This window comes from Macaca nemestrina, chromosome 20 (genome assembly GCF_043159975.1).
Source record: "Macaca nemestrina isolate mMacNem1 chromosome 20, mMacNem.hap1, whole genome shotgun sequence".
Classification (NCBI taxonomy): Eukaryota; Metazoa; Chordata; class Mammalia; order Primates; family Cercopithecidae; genus Macaca; species Macaca nemestrina.
This window is the reverse complement of record NC_092144.1, coordinates 19,268,391-19,287,277: the sequence shown is the minus strand read 5'-3', so window position 1 is coordinate 19,287,277 and position 18,887 is coordinate 19,268,391. Positions and strand designations below refer to the sequence as shown.

General features: G+C 41.9%; 1 protein-coding gene and 1 long non-coding RNA gene across 2 annotated transcripts in view; one reads left to right on the top strand and one right to left on the bottom strand.

Moving 5' to 3' along the window:
* Positions 1 to 16,365, bottom strand: part of LOC139360240 (zinc finger protein 93-like) — a 34,575-nt gene extending 18,210 nt beyond the window's left edge. The window contains exons 1-2 of the mRNA XM_071086631.1: positions 16,100 to 16,365; positions 1,168 to 1,294 (exon numbers count right to left, since the gene is read on the bottom strand). Coding sequence (XP_070942732.1) covers positions 1,168 to 1,294; positions 16,100 to 16,102 — 130 coding nt within the window. The 5' untranslated portion in view covers positions 16,103 to 16,365. The remainder of the gene's footprint in view (positions 1 to 1,167; positions 1,295 to 16,099) is intronic.
* LOC139360255 (uncharacterized) lies at positions 9,269 to 15,541 on the top strand. The gene is made up of 3 exons (XR_011617530.1): positions 9,269 to 9,340; positions 13,890 to 13,968; positions 15,431 to 15,541. It is a non-coding gene; the product is annotated as an uncharacterized lncRNA (long non-coding RNA).
* Positions 16,366 to 18,887: the final 2,522 nt, after the last annotated feature.

Below are 18,887 nucleotides of genomic sequence, written 5' to 3'. Positions count from 1 at the left end.
GATGACGTGATAAAATATTCTAGTAAATTAATACCAAAATACAAATGTATAACAGAAATTTATAGATATTTAAACAATACTTCCTATTTACAGGGTGCAGTGGCTCATGCCTGTAATCCTAGCACTTTGGGAGGCCAAAGCGGGTGGAACACAAGGTCAGGGGGAGGCCAAGGCGGGCGGATCACGAAGTCAGGAGTTGGAGACCAGCCTGGGAAACATGGTGAAACCCCATCTCTACTAAAAATACAAAACTCAGCCAAGCATGGTAACGCATGCCTGTAGTCCCAGCTACTCGGGAGACTGAGGCAGGAGAATTGCTTGAACCCAGGAGTTGGAGGTTGCAGTAAGCCAAGATCACGCCACTGCACTCCAGCCTGGGCAACAGAGCAAGACTCCATCTCAAAAATATAAATAAAAAAAGGAAAAAGAAAATACTTCCAATTTGTAGGTTTCTTAATTTTAGTACCTGGTACTACGGAATCAAAAATTGGTGGTGGCATTTAGATTTTCAGATGGGGGCTGCAATATTTTATGTCAGTAAATTTTTGTAATTACCACTAATTTAGAGTGAAAAATACAGCTCAACTCAGGAATGTGGAAAGATTGGATTAAGATGAAACATCAGTTTATGGAAACTTGAAGAGGTTTCAGGAATGTGGAAACCTCTCAACTCAACTCAGGAATGTGGAAAGATTGGATTAAGATGAAACACCTTGAAGAAAAAATTTTTTTTCTCGAGACATAATCTTGCTCTGTCGTCCAGGCGGAGTGCAATGGCGCAATCTCGGCTCACAGCAACCTCCGCATCCTGGGTTCCAGCAATTCTCCTGCCTCACCCTCCGAAGTAGCTGGGATTACAGCCGCGTGCCACCATGCATGGCTAATTTTTTGTATTTTTAGTAGAGATGGGGTTTGACCATGTTGGCCAGGCTGGTCTCAAACTCCTGGCCTCAGGCAATCCCCCCACCCAAGCCTCCCAAAGTGCTGGGATTACAGGCCAGAAGCACTGAAGATACTCTTTTCTAAATGAACAAATTCTGAAGATTTTCTGGAAAAAATGGATCTGAAACTCCTTTACGTAAAGAATAAATTGCTAAAAAAACATTCTACAAAAAAAGAGAAAACCTTTCGGGTATTTTATGAATTATGTATTAAAGTTATCCTCACCAAGGAAGACCAGGTTACTGTAGTTCTCTAACATCACATTCTTATATAGATTTCGCTGTGCAGTGTCCAGGCAATGCCACTCCTCCAGAGAAAATTCTATGGCCACGTCTCTAAATTGCAATGGTCCCTGAAACACAAACACAGACACACATTTTTACCAAGTGGCCATGGGCAGAATTTTTATTTTGACCTAAGGTGAAATTAGAGAGCAAAGAGAAGTGGTTCTGACTTACAGGACTAAAATTATCCAATAAAATAATTTTCAACACAGAAATATTCTCTAATGTACTCTCTGAGAAAAAAAGGGCAGCATAAGATCCATAACATCAGTTCATATATGATATTTTTCTAGATAATAAAGTATAAAATTAAGGGCATGAACATGTACATTTTTGAGTGCTATATTTACATCACACAGAATGAGATGTGAATATTTTTCATATGGAGAAGACATGTTGAGTTAGAAGGCACCGCTCAAATTTTAATATGTACAATAAGCTGAAGACCTTGTTATGCAGGGTTTTTTCCCCAGAAGACCTGGAATGAAGTCTGATTTTTTGAATTTGTAACAAGCTCACCAATAATGTCAATGTTTTTGGCTCAAGAAGGATATTTTGTCAAACATCCAGTAAGTGGAAGAGCCTGTGTTTTTCCAAGTTTTTCTGGCCTGTAAACAAAGATAACAGCCTTCATTTTCCATAGAAAATTATGTAGGAAAAAAAGAAAAAAGGACAACTGCCAGATTAAATGTGATGGTTAATGCAAATCTGCTGCATAAGGATGCTTAACAATGAAGAGAAAAAATAATTAACTATAGTGGAAAAAATCTGTGAGAGAGCTACTTCACCAAGTGACTCATTAACCATTAACTGCACTAGGACAAATTTTTATGATGTGTTAATGCTCACAGAAGAACACAGCATCACTATTGAAATATTCCTCCCAAATAACAAATTATAATCTGAATTTAACCATAAAGAAACATCAGTTTTATGCAAACTTCAAAATACTGTTAACTCCTACGTTCTGTAATTTTTAGTAGTAATTTTAAGTAGGCTTCATTTAGCACCCTAGAGAGCAGTTATCTCCTTTTTTTTCAGAACTTTCTGGGTAATAAATTCCACCCTATTTAAATAAGCATTTTCTGAATCCTGTTCTGCATAGAGCTAATGGAACACATAAATGGAGGCTTTTACTTTACCATCTTTACCAAGGACCACAATTTTCCCCAATATAAATCTTGAGTATCCACATCTTTCCATGTTCAACAACCACAAAGGGAATATTTTTAATATTGTGGATCATAAATTCTTGCTGATAATTCTGCATGGCATATAAGAAGCTATTACATACAGAATGTACAGAAGTCTGTGGGATATATAAAAGAAATATTTTTCAAAGACCCTTGACTATCATAGGAATTTTAAGAAGTAATTAAATCAAACTCAGGGAGGAAAAACACAAGTAGAGAAGTAAAGGTTTGTGAGTACGAAACACATGGCAGTCCAGGAGGAAGAGTGGACACAGCTCTTCATCTGACACGTTTACCTGAAGAAAAGCCATTTTTTTTCTTTCTTCTCCTTCTCTGGAGTTTCTTCTCAGATGAGATTCTCTGTACAAATTACACCCGCATCTCGAGAATATGTCTTTAAAAGTGTACCACATGTTTACCTGCTAGCATGACATCATCTAGCAGAAAAAGACAGAAAAGGCCACCCATTTGTGTCCTTTAAAACAGAAGAAATTCAGGAACAATGAGCTGCTCCATGAAGATGCAAATATAAGTTTCTCCTTTCCTGTCCTCAGGTGCCCTCCCATGCCATAGACACCAGCAATTTTTGCTACAGTAATGGAAACATGCACCACAATGACCTGTCCCTACCAAACCCAAATAGAATAGGCCCTGTGACCACCCTCTAGTGCAAAGGTGGAACTTAACTCTCATGAATGTATTTTGAAGCCTGGGCACAAGAGATTTCTGCATATCAGCCATGTGATCCTAATGAGAAACCTGGGCTGATAAACACTAAGCTAAGCATTGCCTCTAAAGCTTTAACGAGCTTATAAATCACTTGATAATTGTGGCCGCACATTCTGTAATGTGATTCTGCAGGTTTGAAAAGGGTTTATGAATGAGTGTTTTAAACAAGTCCCCTGTCAATGCTGATGTTGCTTCCCCTTGGCTCATTATTAGCATTGGTTAGAGAAAGCATGAACAGCACAGGGTCCCTTACACTTAGCACTCTTGCCGTAACCAAACACTTCTAGTACAAATAAGGACAGCCCATTTCCATTTAAAAGTTTTATATTTTTTCCTGGCTCTTTAAAATTCACAGAGGAGGCCGGGCGCGGTGGCTCAAGCCTATAATCCCAGCACTTTGGGAGGCCGAGACGGGTGGATCACAAGGTCAGGAGATCGAGACCATCCTGGCTAACACGTCTCTACTAAAAAATACAAAAAAAAACTAGCCGGGCAAGGTGGCGAGCGCCTATAGTCCCAGCTACTCGGGAGGCTGAGGCAGGAGAATGGCGTGAACCCGAAAGGCGGAGCTTGCAGTGAGCTGAGATCCGGCCACTGCACTCCAGAGCGAGACTCCGTCTCAAAAAAAAAAAAAAAAAAAAAAAAAAATTTACAGAGGAAACAGAAGGCAGCAATATCTAAATAAGTCTGTATTTAAAAAACAACATATACACATGTACTAATGCAATGTTTATTAAGTAGGCACTATGTGCTCAACAGTATGAATCAGAGCACTGTGCTGGGCATAACACATTATGTTATTTAATTCTCTTAACATTCTGGGAACTGGTACTAAGGGTTTCAAAATTTTCAGGATTTAGATAAAGGGCCCAGCATTTTTATTTTTTCTTCTGTTTCTCTGTCATCAAATTTTTTAAAAAATTGTATAGAATAAAAGCTAAATATAGACAGATGAGAGAGATATAGAAAGGAAGAGTTTAATGTAATATAGAGAAAATTTCATTCTGTTTATATTTACTTTTTTTGACTTGTGGAGCAACTACTGGATCTGCAGGAATAGAAAACAAGTTGCTAAATAGAATGTCTCTGCACTAGTTTTAATAAAAATTTAAAAACAAAGACCATACAATACATACTTTATTTTTCCCATTTATCTGCTTTTGAATTTCAGGAAATTGTGAGCACCAGCTCTAGAAAGGGAGCAGGATTCAGCAGCCAAAACTCTGATCTCCTCTAATTAGTTCTGTGAGGCAATACTCCAGGGTAGGTTCAGACCTAACTAAGGCCTCCAAAAAGGATGAATCTGAACATGTCTGGGGCAGGGTGGGAACCCTTTGTATGTATAATTCTGTTCTCTATGCAACTAGGGTACTTCCAGTTTTGTCTTGTTTCTAAGCTTACCTAAAAGAAACTTAAATCCCAGAGTTTCTGTAGTGTTTATCTTTTCTAGTCACTGCCCTGACAACTGTATACTATATACTAATATGCAATTTAAACAAATCCCTTAAGGTTTTCTAGGGTAATTCTATTAGAAAATAAAACTATCTACAGTTAGCAAGGTAAAAGAAATAGAAAATATATGGCCGAGAGCAATGGCTCACGCTTGTAATCTCAAGACTTTGGGAGGCTGAGGCGGGTGCGGAACGAGGTCAGCAATTAAAGACCAGCCTGATCAAGATGATGAAACCCAGCCTCTAGTAAAAATACAAAAATTAGCTGGGCGCAGTGGCAGGCACCTGTAATCCCAGCTACTCGGGAGGCTGAGGAGGGAAAGTCACTTGAACCTGGGCGGCAGAGTTTGCAGTGAGCCGAGATCGTGCCACTGCACTCCAGACTGGGTGACAGAGTGAAACACCATCTCAAAAAAAAATAATAATAATTTATAACAATTCTTTTATTCATAAATCTCCCTTCAGGTGTAGACATCAGAAGTCACAACAATATAAAGAAAGTGGTCTAAATAAAGCCCAAGATTTTTTGACACATCTATTTATTATACCAACCATATGATGCATAATTCAATTATTTATCCAGTTGCTAGTCTAGACTAAAAGTTTCTGGACTGTAGGAAATATGACTGCTTCATGTATTTTTTTAATGCCCATATGAAGTGGAAGTAACTAGTTTATCTATCTGGGTCTCCAGATCTTCTCCTTATTATCCAAGTACCAGGAAACTGGAGAAACTCATCTGGATACCAACAAAAGATATCTCTTGTATAAGGGAATGAACAAACACAGAATGACTCATTTCTCTTACACTGAGACAGAAGCAGAATTAACCACTCTTGTCAGCCGGACACAATTCTGCTCTGGACATCCTCAAATGTCTCAAAGACAACTAGATGATTGTGAGAGAATTCCCAGTGGCCTGGGCCTCATGGCCCAATGATAATCCAGGCTGGAGAGACTCAGGCTGACTCTAAATAGAAAATAGAACTGCCCTGGTAGAGCTCCAGAACATGGACCACCCATTCTGATTTGCTAGCTCTTGGGTAAGAGAAAGAGCAAAAATACTCTACTCTAGTATTACATTTTACAGCTAAATATAATTGTGGTCATGACTTTGGATACTTTGTGGCCTCGCTCTCTCCCTCCTAAGATGCTTATTTACACTTACAGATTCTGCCATCAGATTCTATTTTCTCCTGGAGCCCCTCATAAAACTGTAGTAGACCAACGAACAAGATGTGAAAAATCTCAAAGAGCCACACTCCCACATGCGGGCTGTAAGATGCCTATGTTTTGGCCGGGCGCGGTGGCTCAAGCCTGTAATCCCAGCACTTTGGGAGGCCGAGACGGGCGGATCACGAGGTCAGGAGATCGAGACCATCCTGGCTAACACGGTGAAACCCCGTCTCTACTAAAAAAATACAAAAAATTAGCCGGGCGAGGTGGCGGGCGCCTGTAGTCCCAGCTACTCAGCAGGCTGAGGCAGGAGAATGGCGTGAACCCGGGAGGCGGAGCTTGCAGTGAGCTGAGATCAGGCCACCGCACTCCAGCCTGGGCGACAGAGCGAGACTCCGTCTCAAAAAAAAAAAAAAAAAAAAAAGATGCCTATGTTTACATTTCACAATGCAGAAAATGACTTTTGTTCATTTTCTGTACATTCTCAATCCAAATTCCGGTCCTTTCCCATAAATCCCAGGCAGAAGCCAGACCTTATCTGCAGATTCCAGGTAGGATCCACCTGGCTCTGCATCTTTTGGTGTTACAGCAAGTGGAGTACAATCAAAGAAGAGATCCCCCTCATAGAGGCTACTCTCGCACATTCTAAATGATAAGTCTACATTTTTTTAAAAAGCTGATAGAACATGAATATAAGTATACAGTTTACTTGGGTCAAGCTTAAGGATTATAACCTGGGAGCAAAGATTCAAGTTGCCTGGAATCTACATTTTGATTACCATCAGTTACAAGATGATTTGTAAGGACAACAAGACAGGGACAGAGAGTGGGCTGATACAGAGTCGATTGTCAGGAATTTTTATTTATTTACAGAACATCGATTATTGATTACATATATATCATTATGGTTTAGGGTATGGGATATAGTGTCTAATGTGGCATTATTAGTTTAATTTATAGTTACCTGTGGCAATCGTGAACAGTTTCAAGAGATGAATACATAGTTCAAAGGGGGGGGAGAAAGACATAACGGTACCTTTTTTTTTTTTTTTTTTTTTGAGACTGAGTCTCGCTCTGTTGCCCAGACTGGAGTGCAATGGTGCAATCTCAGCTCACTGCAAGCTCCGCCTGCCGGGTTCATGCCATTCTCCTGCCTCAGCCTCCCGAGTAGCTGGGATGACAGATGCCCACCATCACGCCCGGTTAATTTTTTGTATTTTTAGTAGAGATGGGGTTTCACTGTGTTAGCCAGGATAGTCTCAATCTCCTGACCTCATGATCCACATGCCTCGGCCTCCCAAAGTGTTGGAATTACAGGTGTGAGCCACCGCGCCCGGCCAGTACTTTCATTTTAATGTCTCTCTGAGTTTGATAACCAAAAGGACTTGCATTTTTTAGATAAACTTTTTTTTCCTCAAATCTCAAGACCTGGATTCAAACTCTGGAGCTTCAAGTTTAGGGCCTGAATGGCTGGAGTAGCCACAGCTGTTTTCCTGTAGATTTGTGAGCATTTAGCAAGAGGAGGAAGGGGAAAGTGGAGATTCTCATGTCTACATGTCTATTCAGTGCACACATGTTACTCTGATTGGGTTTCTGGGCTCTGCAGTTTCTGAATCAGTTTCAAATCTGAAGATACAAGAGTCACTGAAAAATGTAAAATGATTAATTGCTGCTCTGTGAAGTTTGTAGAAATTGGGTCTAGCCTCTCTAGAAGTGACAGTAGAGGACTATCAATACCAAATAGGCAGAGACAAAATTCCACGTGCATATTTAAGGGACAGCATTCACTTTGCTGCACAAGTGTGAATTGACTCAAAGTCTGAGAGGGAAATGTGTTTATATCATGTCTGGTAATTCTAGACACTGTGTGGAAACAATAGTTAAAAGAAAAATTTTCTCTATTTTCAGAGAAACTCCACAATAATAGAGCAGAAAGAAAATGGTTTTATTACACAATTAATCTTGAATGTGACACACATCATCGTCAATCTGCTTATAAAAGACTGCAAAGTCAGAAAGATGGTCATCATAATTAGTCCACAAGTAGAAGAATTTCCAGCACCATGTCATACATAGTTCATCATAAATTCACCTGGAGATTGAAGAGGTCATCTGTGTATGCTAGTTGCTTATATTCAATGACAAATAAACTTTTCACATATTCATGAAAGCGGGTAGTTTAGTAGCTTGAAGCCAGGTGCCTGCTGAAGCTAGCCTTTCACTCTGCTACAAAAATGGCTGAATAGTGTTCTATCTTTTTGGCTATTTCCATTTTAGACCAGTGGCTCTGTACTCCCTGGCACTGGGCTACAGCACTCCTGCTTGCTTTCTCCTGAGTGCTACTGTCCTCTCTTTACCACTACCATCTGCCACTGAGGGACAGCCCAGAGCACAGCTCTCATTTTATGTGAACCCCATTTGCCACAACAGCATTCTAGTGTCACATCAGAGAGTGATGTCTGAGCTGCAGGAGAGCCTGCAGGTGTCGTGGATAGAATTTCACCTTAACAATAATCAGAATGTGAGCAGTGTTTCAGCCCCAGTTTCTACTTATAATGGCGACATGAAAAAATACTTCTGAATGGCGCAGGCAAAAATACTTCTGAATTTTCAGCATGAGTCCAGATAGAGACAGCTCCAAAAGTTCTCACTGTGACAGCCCATGTCATTCAGACACCGTGGGATACTAATAGGTTTCTGAAACAGACACCCAAAGCATTAGAGAGAAAACCAGATCTCCATCTGAGCAAGATTTTGAGAGAAAAAAGTTAAAAAGATCTTAAGAAAAAGCTCAGGTTAGATATAAGATTGATCATCAGCCAGAAAATATTCCCCTAAAAGCAATTTCTTTCTAAACACCCAAAGTGCACAGCTACTCTCAGTATGAGAAACATGAGCATTATGAAGAAAGAGGGCATATTTTCAAAAAAATTTTATAAAGTTTCTTTTCCATCTCTGCTGCTGTCTCATTTTCTAGCCATTGAATGGGGGTTCCATATGGAAATCATCTGTCAACTTCCAACACTTTCTGATGAAGAAATAGAATCTGACCGTGTTCATATAGTGGAATATATTAGATCTTGCAACATAGTTAACTGAAGAACTATTATGGTTTTTAGTGGCCACATCACACGTCTTTATTTGTCCTATAAGAGCAGCATTCCAATTTAGTGAAATAAAAGATACTAAAATTGTGTTTACTCATAATTATCCCTATTGAATAAAGTAATAAACATGTCAAACTAATATCTGCTCTAAAAGTTTGGTAGTAAATTTTCTTTGGATATTAGATATAAATAAGTATGAATATTTTAATGTACTAGTAGTAATGTATGTAGCATTTTAAAAAATTGCAACTAAACCAGTTAAAACACTTTCTATTTCAAAAGTATAAATAACAATATTAAAATAACCATTTAAGTGATTTATTCAAAGTAAGTATTGCGGCTTTATATTCATACTATTGTTTACTGTTTATGGCTCACGCCTGTAATTCCAGCACGTTGGAAGGCTGTGGCAGGTGATCACCTGAGGTCAGGAGTTCAAGATCAAGCTGGTGAACATGGTAAGACCCCATCTCTGCTAAAAATACGAAAGCTTAGCCAGATGTGGTGATGCATGTAATCCCAGTTATTTGGGAGGCTGAAGCAGGAGAATCACTTGAACCCGGGAGGGAGCAGTTGCAGTGAGCTGAGATCATGCCACTACACTCCAGCCTGGGCAACAGAGTGAGAGTCCGTCTCAAAAAAAAAAGAAAATACTGTTTAATTTACATGAATGCAGGTTGTCTGCAAACACTACACATACTATGCTAATTGTTCTGAAGTAATAAATAGAAAGCAAGCTACAACTACAGACTCCACTGTTCAGTTTACGCACTGAATTGTTCTTGCTTTTGCAGTATACAAAGCACTTCAGTCTGCAAATATTGGATAATTAACTTGAATAATCAGGTTTCTGTCAATGGAACTTAGTATCTTTTAGTCTTTATCATTCGGTATTGCTATATTTAATCCTATTCTTGTGCTAAGCTTCTGTGTGCTCTTAAAATGAGCTTTTATCTAAACAAATCTGTGTCTACTTTAAAGGACTAAAACTGGAAAAAATAAACTTTTCAGAAGCCAAAACAAAGCAATAAATCTGAAGTACTAGATAAAGACAATCTGGGGTCAGAAAAAATTACAAAAAGTTCATTTAGCTGTTAATATGATTTACATATATTTTCTTAAAAGCAGAGGAAAACATCTACATATAATCTGAAACCCTGAAGAAAAGAGAGAATAGTAAAATATTCTTTTGGAACTTTTTAAAGAATTTTTGAACTCTTAGACACCTGAATTTTGCACAACAGATGCACTTGAAAGAATGTTTATGGGGGAAAAAGCAGAAGAGAGAAGGTGTTATAAAAAATCCATGAGTGCACAAGACCAGTGCAACAGAATAGAGAGCCCAGAAATAATGCCGCCGTCCTACAACCATCAGATTTTTGCCAAAGCTAACAAGAGAAATGTGGGAAGAGTTATTTATTTCATAAATGGTGCTGAAGTAACTACTTAGCACTATGTAGAAGACTGAAACTGGACCCCTTCATTACACTATATACAAAAATCAATTCAAAACAAATTAAACACTTAAATGAAAAACTTAAAATTATAAGAAACCCCGCAAGATAACTAGGAAATACCATTCTAGACACAGAAATTGGCAAAGACTTCATGAGGAAGCTACGAAAAGCAACTGCAACAAAAGCAAAAATTGACAAATGGGACCTATTTAAACTAAAGAAGTTTTCACAGCAAAGGAAACTGAGTAAACAGAAAATCTACCGAATAAAAGAAAATCTTTACAAACTTTGCCTCTGACAAAGGTCTAATATCCAGAATTTATTAAGAACTTAAACAATTTTACAAGAAAAAACCAAACAACCCCATTAAAAAGTAAACAAAAAACCACAAACAAATGCTTTTCAAAAGCAGGCATACATGTGACTAACAAGCATATGAAAAAAAGTTCATCACTAATCATTAGAGAAATTAAAGAAAAACCACAATGAGATACCACCTCACACCAGTCAGAATGGCTATTTTTAAAAAGTCAAAAAATAACAGATGCTGGCAAGGTTGCAGAGAAAGGAGATGCTTATACTCTCCTGGTGGGAGTGTAAATTAGTTCAACAACTATAAAAAGCAGTGTGGCGATTCCTCACAGAACTAAAAACAGAATTATCATTTGACTTAGGAACCTTATAATTGGGTATATACCCAAACAAATATAAATTATTATAAAGACACATCCACATGCATGTTCACTGCAGCACTATTCAAAACAGCAAAGACATGGACAGGCCATATATGCCTATCAATGGTAGAATGGATAAAGAAAATATGGTATGGTCAGATGCGGTGGCTCATACCTGTAAACCCAGCACTTTGGGAGGCAGAGACTGAGGTTGGTGGATCGCCTGAGCTTAGAAGTTTGAGACCAGCCTGGCAACACGGCAAAATTCTGTCTCCACAAAAAATAAAAATAAAAAAAAAAAGAAAGAAAGAAAAGAAAAATTGGCCAGGTGTGGTTATGCATACATGTAGTTTCAGCTACTTGGGAGGATGAGGTAGGAGAGAATTCCTTGAGCCTGGGAGGTTGAGGCTAAAGTAAGCCAATATTATGCCATGGCACTCGAGCCTGGGCCATAAGTGAGACCTTGTCTCCAAAAATAAAGTAAAAGATTCAGTAAAAACAAAATATGGTACATAAATATCATGGAATACTCTGTGGCCATTAAAAAAAGATCATGTTCTTTGCAATAACATTGATGAAGCTGGAGGCCATTATTCTTAGAAAACTAATGCAGAAACAGAAAACCAAATGCATGTTGTTATTTACAAGTAAGAACTAAATAATAAGAACACATAAACACAAAGAGAAAACAACAGACACTGAGGCCTAGTTGAGGGTGGAGGGTGGGAGGAGTAAGAGGATCAGAAAAGATACCTGTTTGGTGCTATGTTTAGTACCTCAGTGAAAAAATAATCTGCACGCCAAATCCCAGTAATGTAATTTTAGCTGTATAACAAACCCACATGTGCACCCCAAACCAAAAATAAAAGCTAAAAGAAAAAAAATAAATCCCTGAGTGGGAGAGAGCACAATGTAGGTGAAAGGACTGATTTTTGCTACAGAGAGTGACCCAGGTAGGGCTGTACTGATTTATTTCTGTGTGAATACAGGAAGATGAGATTATGAACAGGTGGTCCAGATCCTAGGTTGGTGGAGAAAACAGGTTGCTGCTGCAGATTCAGTGTCTGGGGGTTGGGATATGCCAGGGGACTTGTAGACACTTGTGGGTTCTTCACAAAACACAGATCAAAAATGCCACAGTGAAGCTCCTTTTCTCTAAGTTTTCAGTCATCTGTCACCCTGGGAGAAGACATGGAATTGCAGGACAATGGGCAGTGTGATGGCCTGTGTACAGGAGAGCAGAGCCTCCCATTCCCAAACACCCAGAGTTTTTTTCCACGCCAGACCTCCGTTATATCTTTTTTCTGGCACCAAATCTGTAGTTTGATGAACATCAAACAATTCTCCAACACCAACTCATTGTCTAACATTGGAATTCTGACACTACCCAGAGTCAGCACAGACCCTGATTCAGGGCTTGGTTCCACAACACTGTCCTCACTGCAGACGCCAGCAACAAACCCCCTGGGCCCATCTACGCTTCTGAGCTACTGTTTAAAAATTGGGGTCTATCACCTCAGTGAAATTCAGTAATTTGGTAGAGCTACTCACAGAACTCAGCAAAACACTGTAGTTATGTTTACTGGTTTCATATATAAGATGCAGCCCAGGAAAAGCCAAAAGGAAGAAATGCATAGAACAAAGAAAAGAGATGGGGAAAGATGAAACACATAGATAATCCTGGAAAATATTTGTGATTAATAAAATTCTCTGGCCGGGCACGGTGGCTCATGCCTGTAATCCCAGCACTTAGGGAGGCCGAGGTGGGTGGATCATAAGGTCAGGAGTTCTAGACCAGCCTGGCCAACACTGTGAAACCCCATCTCTACTAAAAATACAAAAATTAGCCGGGCGTGGTGGCGGGCTCCTGTAATCCCAGCTACTTAGGAGACTGAGGCAGGAGAATCGCTTGAACCCGGGAGGCGGAGGTTGCAGTGAGCCAAGATCGTGCCACTGCACTCCAGCCTGGGAGACAGAGCAAAAATCCGCCTCAAAAAAAAAAATAATAAAAATAAAAATAAAATTCTCCATCGTTTGTGTGCTCCAGAAATAGTTTATAGAAAGAAATACTCTTCCCCTTATGACTTAGATATTGCTCTTTTCTTACCTATCACACAGCCAGACACACACTCTGCACATTTCCTCCTATTTCTCATTTTAAAATATCAGCTGAATTTGTCTTCAGTGGTCAAAATAAAATATTTCTTTTTTTTTTTTTTTGAGCCAGAATCTCGCTCTGTTGCCCAGGCTGGAGTGCAGGGGCGCAATCTCTGCTCACTGCAACCTCTGTCTGCAGGGTTCAAGCAATTCTCCTGCCTCTGCCTCCCAAGTTTCTAGGATTACAGGCACCCGCCACCATACTCGGCTAGTTTTTGTATTTGTAGTAGACACAGGGTTCTACCATGTTGGCCAGGCTGGTCTCGAACTCCTGACCTCAGATGATCCACCTGCCTCTGCCTCCCAAAGTGCCTAGATTACAGGTGTGAACCACGGCCTGTGCCTGGTCTGAAGTAAAATTTTTTTTGTTTTCTTGTTTGTTTGTTTTGAGACAGAGTCTCGCTCTGTCTCCAGGATGGAGTGCCCTGGCTTGATCTCGCTCACCGCAACCTCTGCTTCTCGGGTTCTAGCAATTCTCCTGCCTCAGCCTCCTGAGTACCTGGGAATACAGGTGCGGGCCACCACACCGAGTTAACTTTTGTATTTTTAGTAGCGACAGAGTTTCACCACGTTGGCCAGGATGGTATCAATCTCCTGACCTAGTGACCTGCCCGTCTTGGCCTCCCAAAGTGCTGGGATTACGGCATAAACCACTGGGCCAGGCATAAAATAAAATATTTCTTAATCAAACTTTACTTAAGTTTATCTCTCTCCCTCAGGCTCCTGAACTTTGAGCTACCCTCACTCTGAGTCAACATACATCCCATTTTACATCTCTCCTAAGAACGTGATTTCAGGGTAAGACATTCTCTGATGTAAAATCTGACTTTTTCACCCTCCATGTGCTATTCTCCTCCCACCTCCTTTCTAATCTTATTTGCTCCTCCCTAGGGAGAAAAGCCCTTTTCTGCCTACATTTTTGCAAGCCATAAAGATCTTATAGTTAGTTGGTACTTCCTCCTGCTGTAATACTTTTTTGAAATTCATTTTTAACATAAATTTAACGTTTTTATTTTACAAAGTCTAAAATGTTCCTCAAAACAATAACAACTTCATCATCAGTAAGATCCTCCCAAAGGCCAGGCATGGTGGCTCATGGCTGTAATCCGAGCACTTTGGGAGCCCGAGGCGAGTGGATCACGAGGTCAGGATTGATCATCCTGGCTAACACAGTGAAACCCCGTCTCTACTAAAAAAATATTTTTAAAAATTAGCTGGGCGTGGTGGTGGGTGCCTGTAGTTCCAGCTACTCGGGAGGCTGAGGTAGGAGAATGGCGTGAACCCGGGAGGCGGAGCTTGCAGTGAGCTTACTCCAGCCTGGGCGACAGGGGACGTCTCAAAAAAAAAAAAAAAAAAAAAAAAAAAAAAAAAAAGAGCCTTCCAGTTTCCTTTCATCTTAACCTTAACTGCATCTGCTTGTGGGGCCCCAGCTTTTTAGGCTCTGTAGCTTCTCTCAGAATAACACGTCTGTAATCCCAGCACTTCAGGAGGCCAAGGCGGGCAGATCACCTGAGGTCGGGAGCTCGAGACCAACCTGACCAACATGGAGAAAACCCGTCTCTACTAAAAATACAAAATTAGCCAGGCATGATGGTACGTGCCTGTAATCCCAGCTACTTGAGAGGCTGAGGCAGGAGAATCGCTTGAACCCAGGAGGCGGAGGTTTCAGTGAGCCATGGTCACGCCATTGCACTCCACCTGGGCGACAAGAGCAAAACGCAAAACTCTGTCCAAAAAAAAAAAAAACCCTCCTGTTTCAGGCTTAATATTAGCCTTAGCTTGGAGTCACCAGGTTCAAGCTTTAATTGTCATGTCAGAGTTATTCAGTTGGTTTTTGAAACTCAGTGTTTGAAAAATCCGTGAAATTACTTAAATACAGTTTTACATAAGGGAAGGCCATTTTAAGATGTCTTTTTTTTTTTTTTAGACGGAGTCTCACTCTGTCACCAAGGCTGGAGTACAATGGCAAGATATAAGCTCACTGCACCCCGCCTCCCAGGTTCAAGCCAGTCTAGTGCCTCAGCCTCCCAAGTAGCTGGGATTACTAAAGGCGCCTGCCACCAACTCCGGCTAATTTTTGTATTTTTAGTAGAGACGGCGTTTCACCATGTTGGCCAGGCTGGCCTACAACGCCTGACTTTGTGATCCACCCGCCACGGCCTCACAAAGTGCTAGGATTACAGGCATGAGCCACCGCGCTGGGCCAGGAAGGGGTATTTAACCCTAACGCTGTTCCTATTTTTGTGTCCTTCCCATATAGGCTGGGGTCGGACTGCACAATCTAAGCTGATCCCGGTTGGGCTAGATACAAACTTTTTCCAAATAGGATAAACGCGCGATGTTTTGAGAAAAGGAGAAGGCGGAAGAAGAGGTAGGGTTGATTTACAATTTTTACAACTTATGACCAGGAAGTTAAGTCTTTGAGGAGGAGCTTAGTTTGTCCTAACAACTCCTTACCTCAAGTGATCCGCCTGCCTCGGCCTCCCAAAGTGCTGGGATTACCGGAATGAGCCACCGCGCCCAGCCCCATAAATTTTTAATAGAAAAGAGAAACTGTGAACCCAAGGCACTAAAGCTCTTCCCATTCGTGAACCCGCACTCCGAGTCAGGATTCTCCCCTGACGACTCTTCCCGTGTTCCCTGCACAATCTGGGACAGAAGCGGCGCTGCGGGGGCAGAGCTGCCCAGAGAGGGCTCGAGGCCAGGGCACAGTCACCGCGCAGTGAAGAGACAGGACGCCTGGGGGCTGGGCTGTCAGCGCAGCCGCCATCTTTTGGCTGAAGGGAACAGAGGCCCAGCTGGGCAAGAAGAACTCGGGGCGCAAATTGTGGAGCTGACTAAGGGGATACCTGAGTCCCGCCACCGTCACTTTCCACCAGTTCCAACCAGCCCCTGCCCTTCGCTTGGGATGTCCGACCGGCACTCTCACCATTTCTAGGCTTCCAGGGGTCCTGGTGTCTCAGCTGTGGATCTCACAATACCTGCAGATCACAGGGCCACAGAGGCTGGGCCTCTAGGAGTACAGGACACAGAGCAGTAAACAGGAGACGAGGAGCTCCGGCTGCGCCCAGAGACAAAGGACCCGCCAAACCAGAAGCCGCCCTGTTCGCTCCGGCTGCGTGCCTGATTGGACGTTTCTAGCCCAGCGTCCCTGATTGGATCCAATGCTTAAGGCCCCGACCCCTCAGGCCCTGAGTGACAGAAGACGTGATCAGATGCGGGGCTGTTCGCTCAGGCTGCGTGCCTGATTGGACGTTTCCAGCCCAGCGTCCCTGATTGGATAATGCTTAAGGCTCCGCCCCCCTCAGGCCCTGAGTGACAGAAGATGTGATCAGATGCTGGGCTGAGTGAAGAAAAGTAACAGCATAAGTTGCAGCCTTTTCAACAGGGCTTCCTCCCTGAGCTGAGCCACGTCCACCTCAGAGCATGGGAAAATTCTCTCTTTTTTACTCTCTCTTTTTGAATGTTATTGAGACGGTGAACAGAAGTATTTTGTTGTCATATTAATAATACTGTTGGAAGTAAAATATACGGTGGCGCAAAGTGAAACCAGTACTCAGGCAAAAGTTTTTTTAGTAAGGCAATTTACTTCTGCAGAAGATTTTTATTTGCGTTAATCACGATTCGCAAGAGCACCCTGAACAAAGGAGGGAAAGGGTTTATTTTTTTAACGTAAAGTCTCTACCTCTGTGTTACTGCCCCATGGGCTGGGGTTGGACCGCACAATCTAAACTGACCCAATTGGCTATTTGTAAATGTTTTTCCAAATAAGGAAGGGAAGGGGCATGTATAAGTCACAGTGCTAGGACTTTTGGTTCTGAAGGGTGGAAAGGGGTGCAGAGTGAGTAATCAAGGGAACAGATGTGAGTTATTGATTAGAGCTGATGGGAAGCAAGGTTGTTACAGTAACTAGGGGTAAGGAGGCATGGAGAACAAGAAAGTTGAGTCTGAGAACAAAGAACAAGGAAGTTAACAGACTAAACCTTTGAAGAGGAATTTTATTGTATTTTACAATTTCCCCCTTTTAATTTTTATAATTAAAAAAAAAAAAAAACAGGCCGGGCGCGGTGGCTCAAGCCTGTAATCCCAGCACTTTGGGAGGCCGAGACGGGCGGATCACGAAGTCAGGGGATCGAGACCATCCTGGCTAACCCGGTGAAACCCCGTCTCTACTAAAAATACAAAAAACTAGCCGGGCGAGGTGGTGGGCGCCTGTAGTCCCAACTACTCGGGAGGCTGAGGCAGGAGAATGGCGTGAACCCGGGAGGCGGAGCTTGCAGTGAGCTGAGATCCGGCCACTGCACTCCAGCCTGGGCGGCAGAGCGAGACTCCGTCTCAAAAAAAAAAAAAAAAAAAAACCTTTTTTTTCGAGATGGAGTTTTGCTCTTGTTGCCCAGGCTGGAGTGCAGTGGCACGATCGCGGCTCACTACAACATATGCCTCCCAGGTTCAAGCAATTCTCCTGCCTCAGCCTCCGGAGTAGCTGGGAGTACAGGCATGTGTCACCACGCCCAGCTAATTTTGTATTTTTAGTATAGACGGGGTTTCTTCATATTTGTCAGGCTGGTCTCTAACTTCTGACTTCAGGTGATCCGCCCGCATCAGCCTCCCAAAGTGCTGGGATTACAGGCGTGAGCCACCGCAACCGCACGCTTTTTAAAACTTTTTTTTTTTTTTTTTTTTTTTTTTTTTTTTTTTGAGACCGAGTCTCGCTCTGTTGCTCAGGCTGGAGTGCAGTGGCGCTATCTCGGTTCACTGCAAGCTCCGTCTCCCAGGTTCACGCCATTCTCCTGCCTCAGCCTCCCCAGTAGCTGAAACTACAGGCGCCCGCCACCTCGCCCCGCTAGTTTTTTGTATTTTTTTAGTAGAGACGGGGTTTCACCATGTTAGCCAGGATGGTCTCGATCTTCTGACGTCATGATCCGCCCACCTCGGCCTCCCAAAGTGCTGGGATTACAGGCTTGAGCCACCGCGCCCGGCCTTTTTAAAACTTTTTAAACATACCTTTGCTTTGTTGTTTGACTTGATCTTTTAAAAGGAAAAGTTTTTCTGAATAAGGTGGAGGAGAACTAAGGGAGATTTTAGTAAGCGTTGTTTTTATAAGTCTTTGTACTAGCCCACAGATGCAGGGTACAACACAACACCCAACAAGAATTAGTAAAACTATTACAACTATAAGAGAAGTAAGAATCGGCCGGGCGCGGTGGCTCAAGCCTGTAATCCCAGCACTTTGGGAGGCCGAGACGGGCGGATCACGAGGTCGGGAGATCGAGACCATCCTGGCTAACACGGTGAAACCCCGTCTCTACTAAAAAAATACAAAAAACTAGCCGGGCGAGGTGGCGGGCGCCTGTAGTCCCAGCTACTCGGGAGGCTGAGGCAGGAGAATGGCGTGAACCCGGGAGGCGGAGCTTGCAGTGAGCTGAGATCCGGCCACTGCACTCCAGCCTGGGCGACAGAGCTAGACTCCGTCTCAAAAAAAAAGAAAAAAAAAAAAAAAAAGGACATAGGGAAAAGAAACAAATGATAAAATGTTGCTGTTTTATTTGGACCCAAGAACCCATCCTCAAACCTTAGTCTTCTGGCCAAAGTTTGGGTCAAATGAGGATGTGATGTGTTGGCTTTTAATTCAATATGTGAATGATAAAAGTCCGGTCACTCAAGAAGAGCTGGACTATACTCTTTATTGGAGACAAGGACCTGTCCTCCTTTGTCCT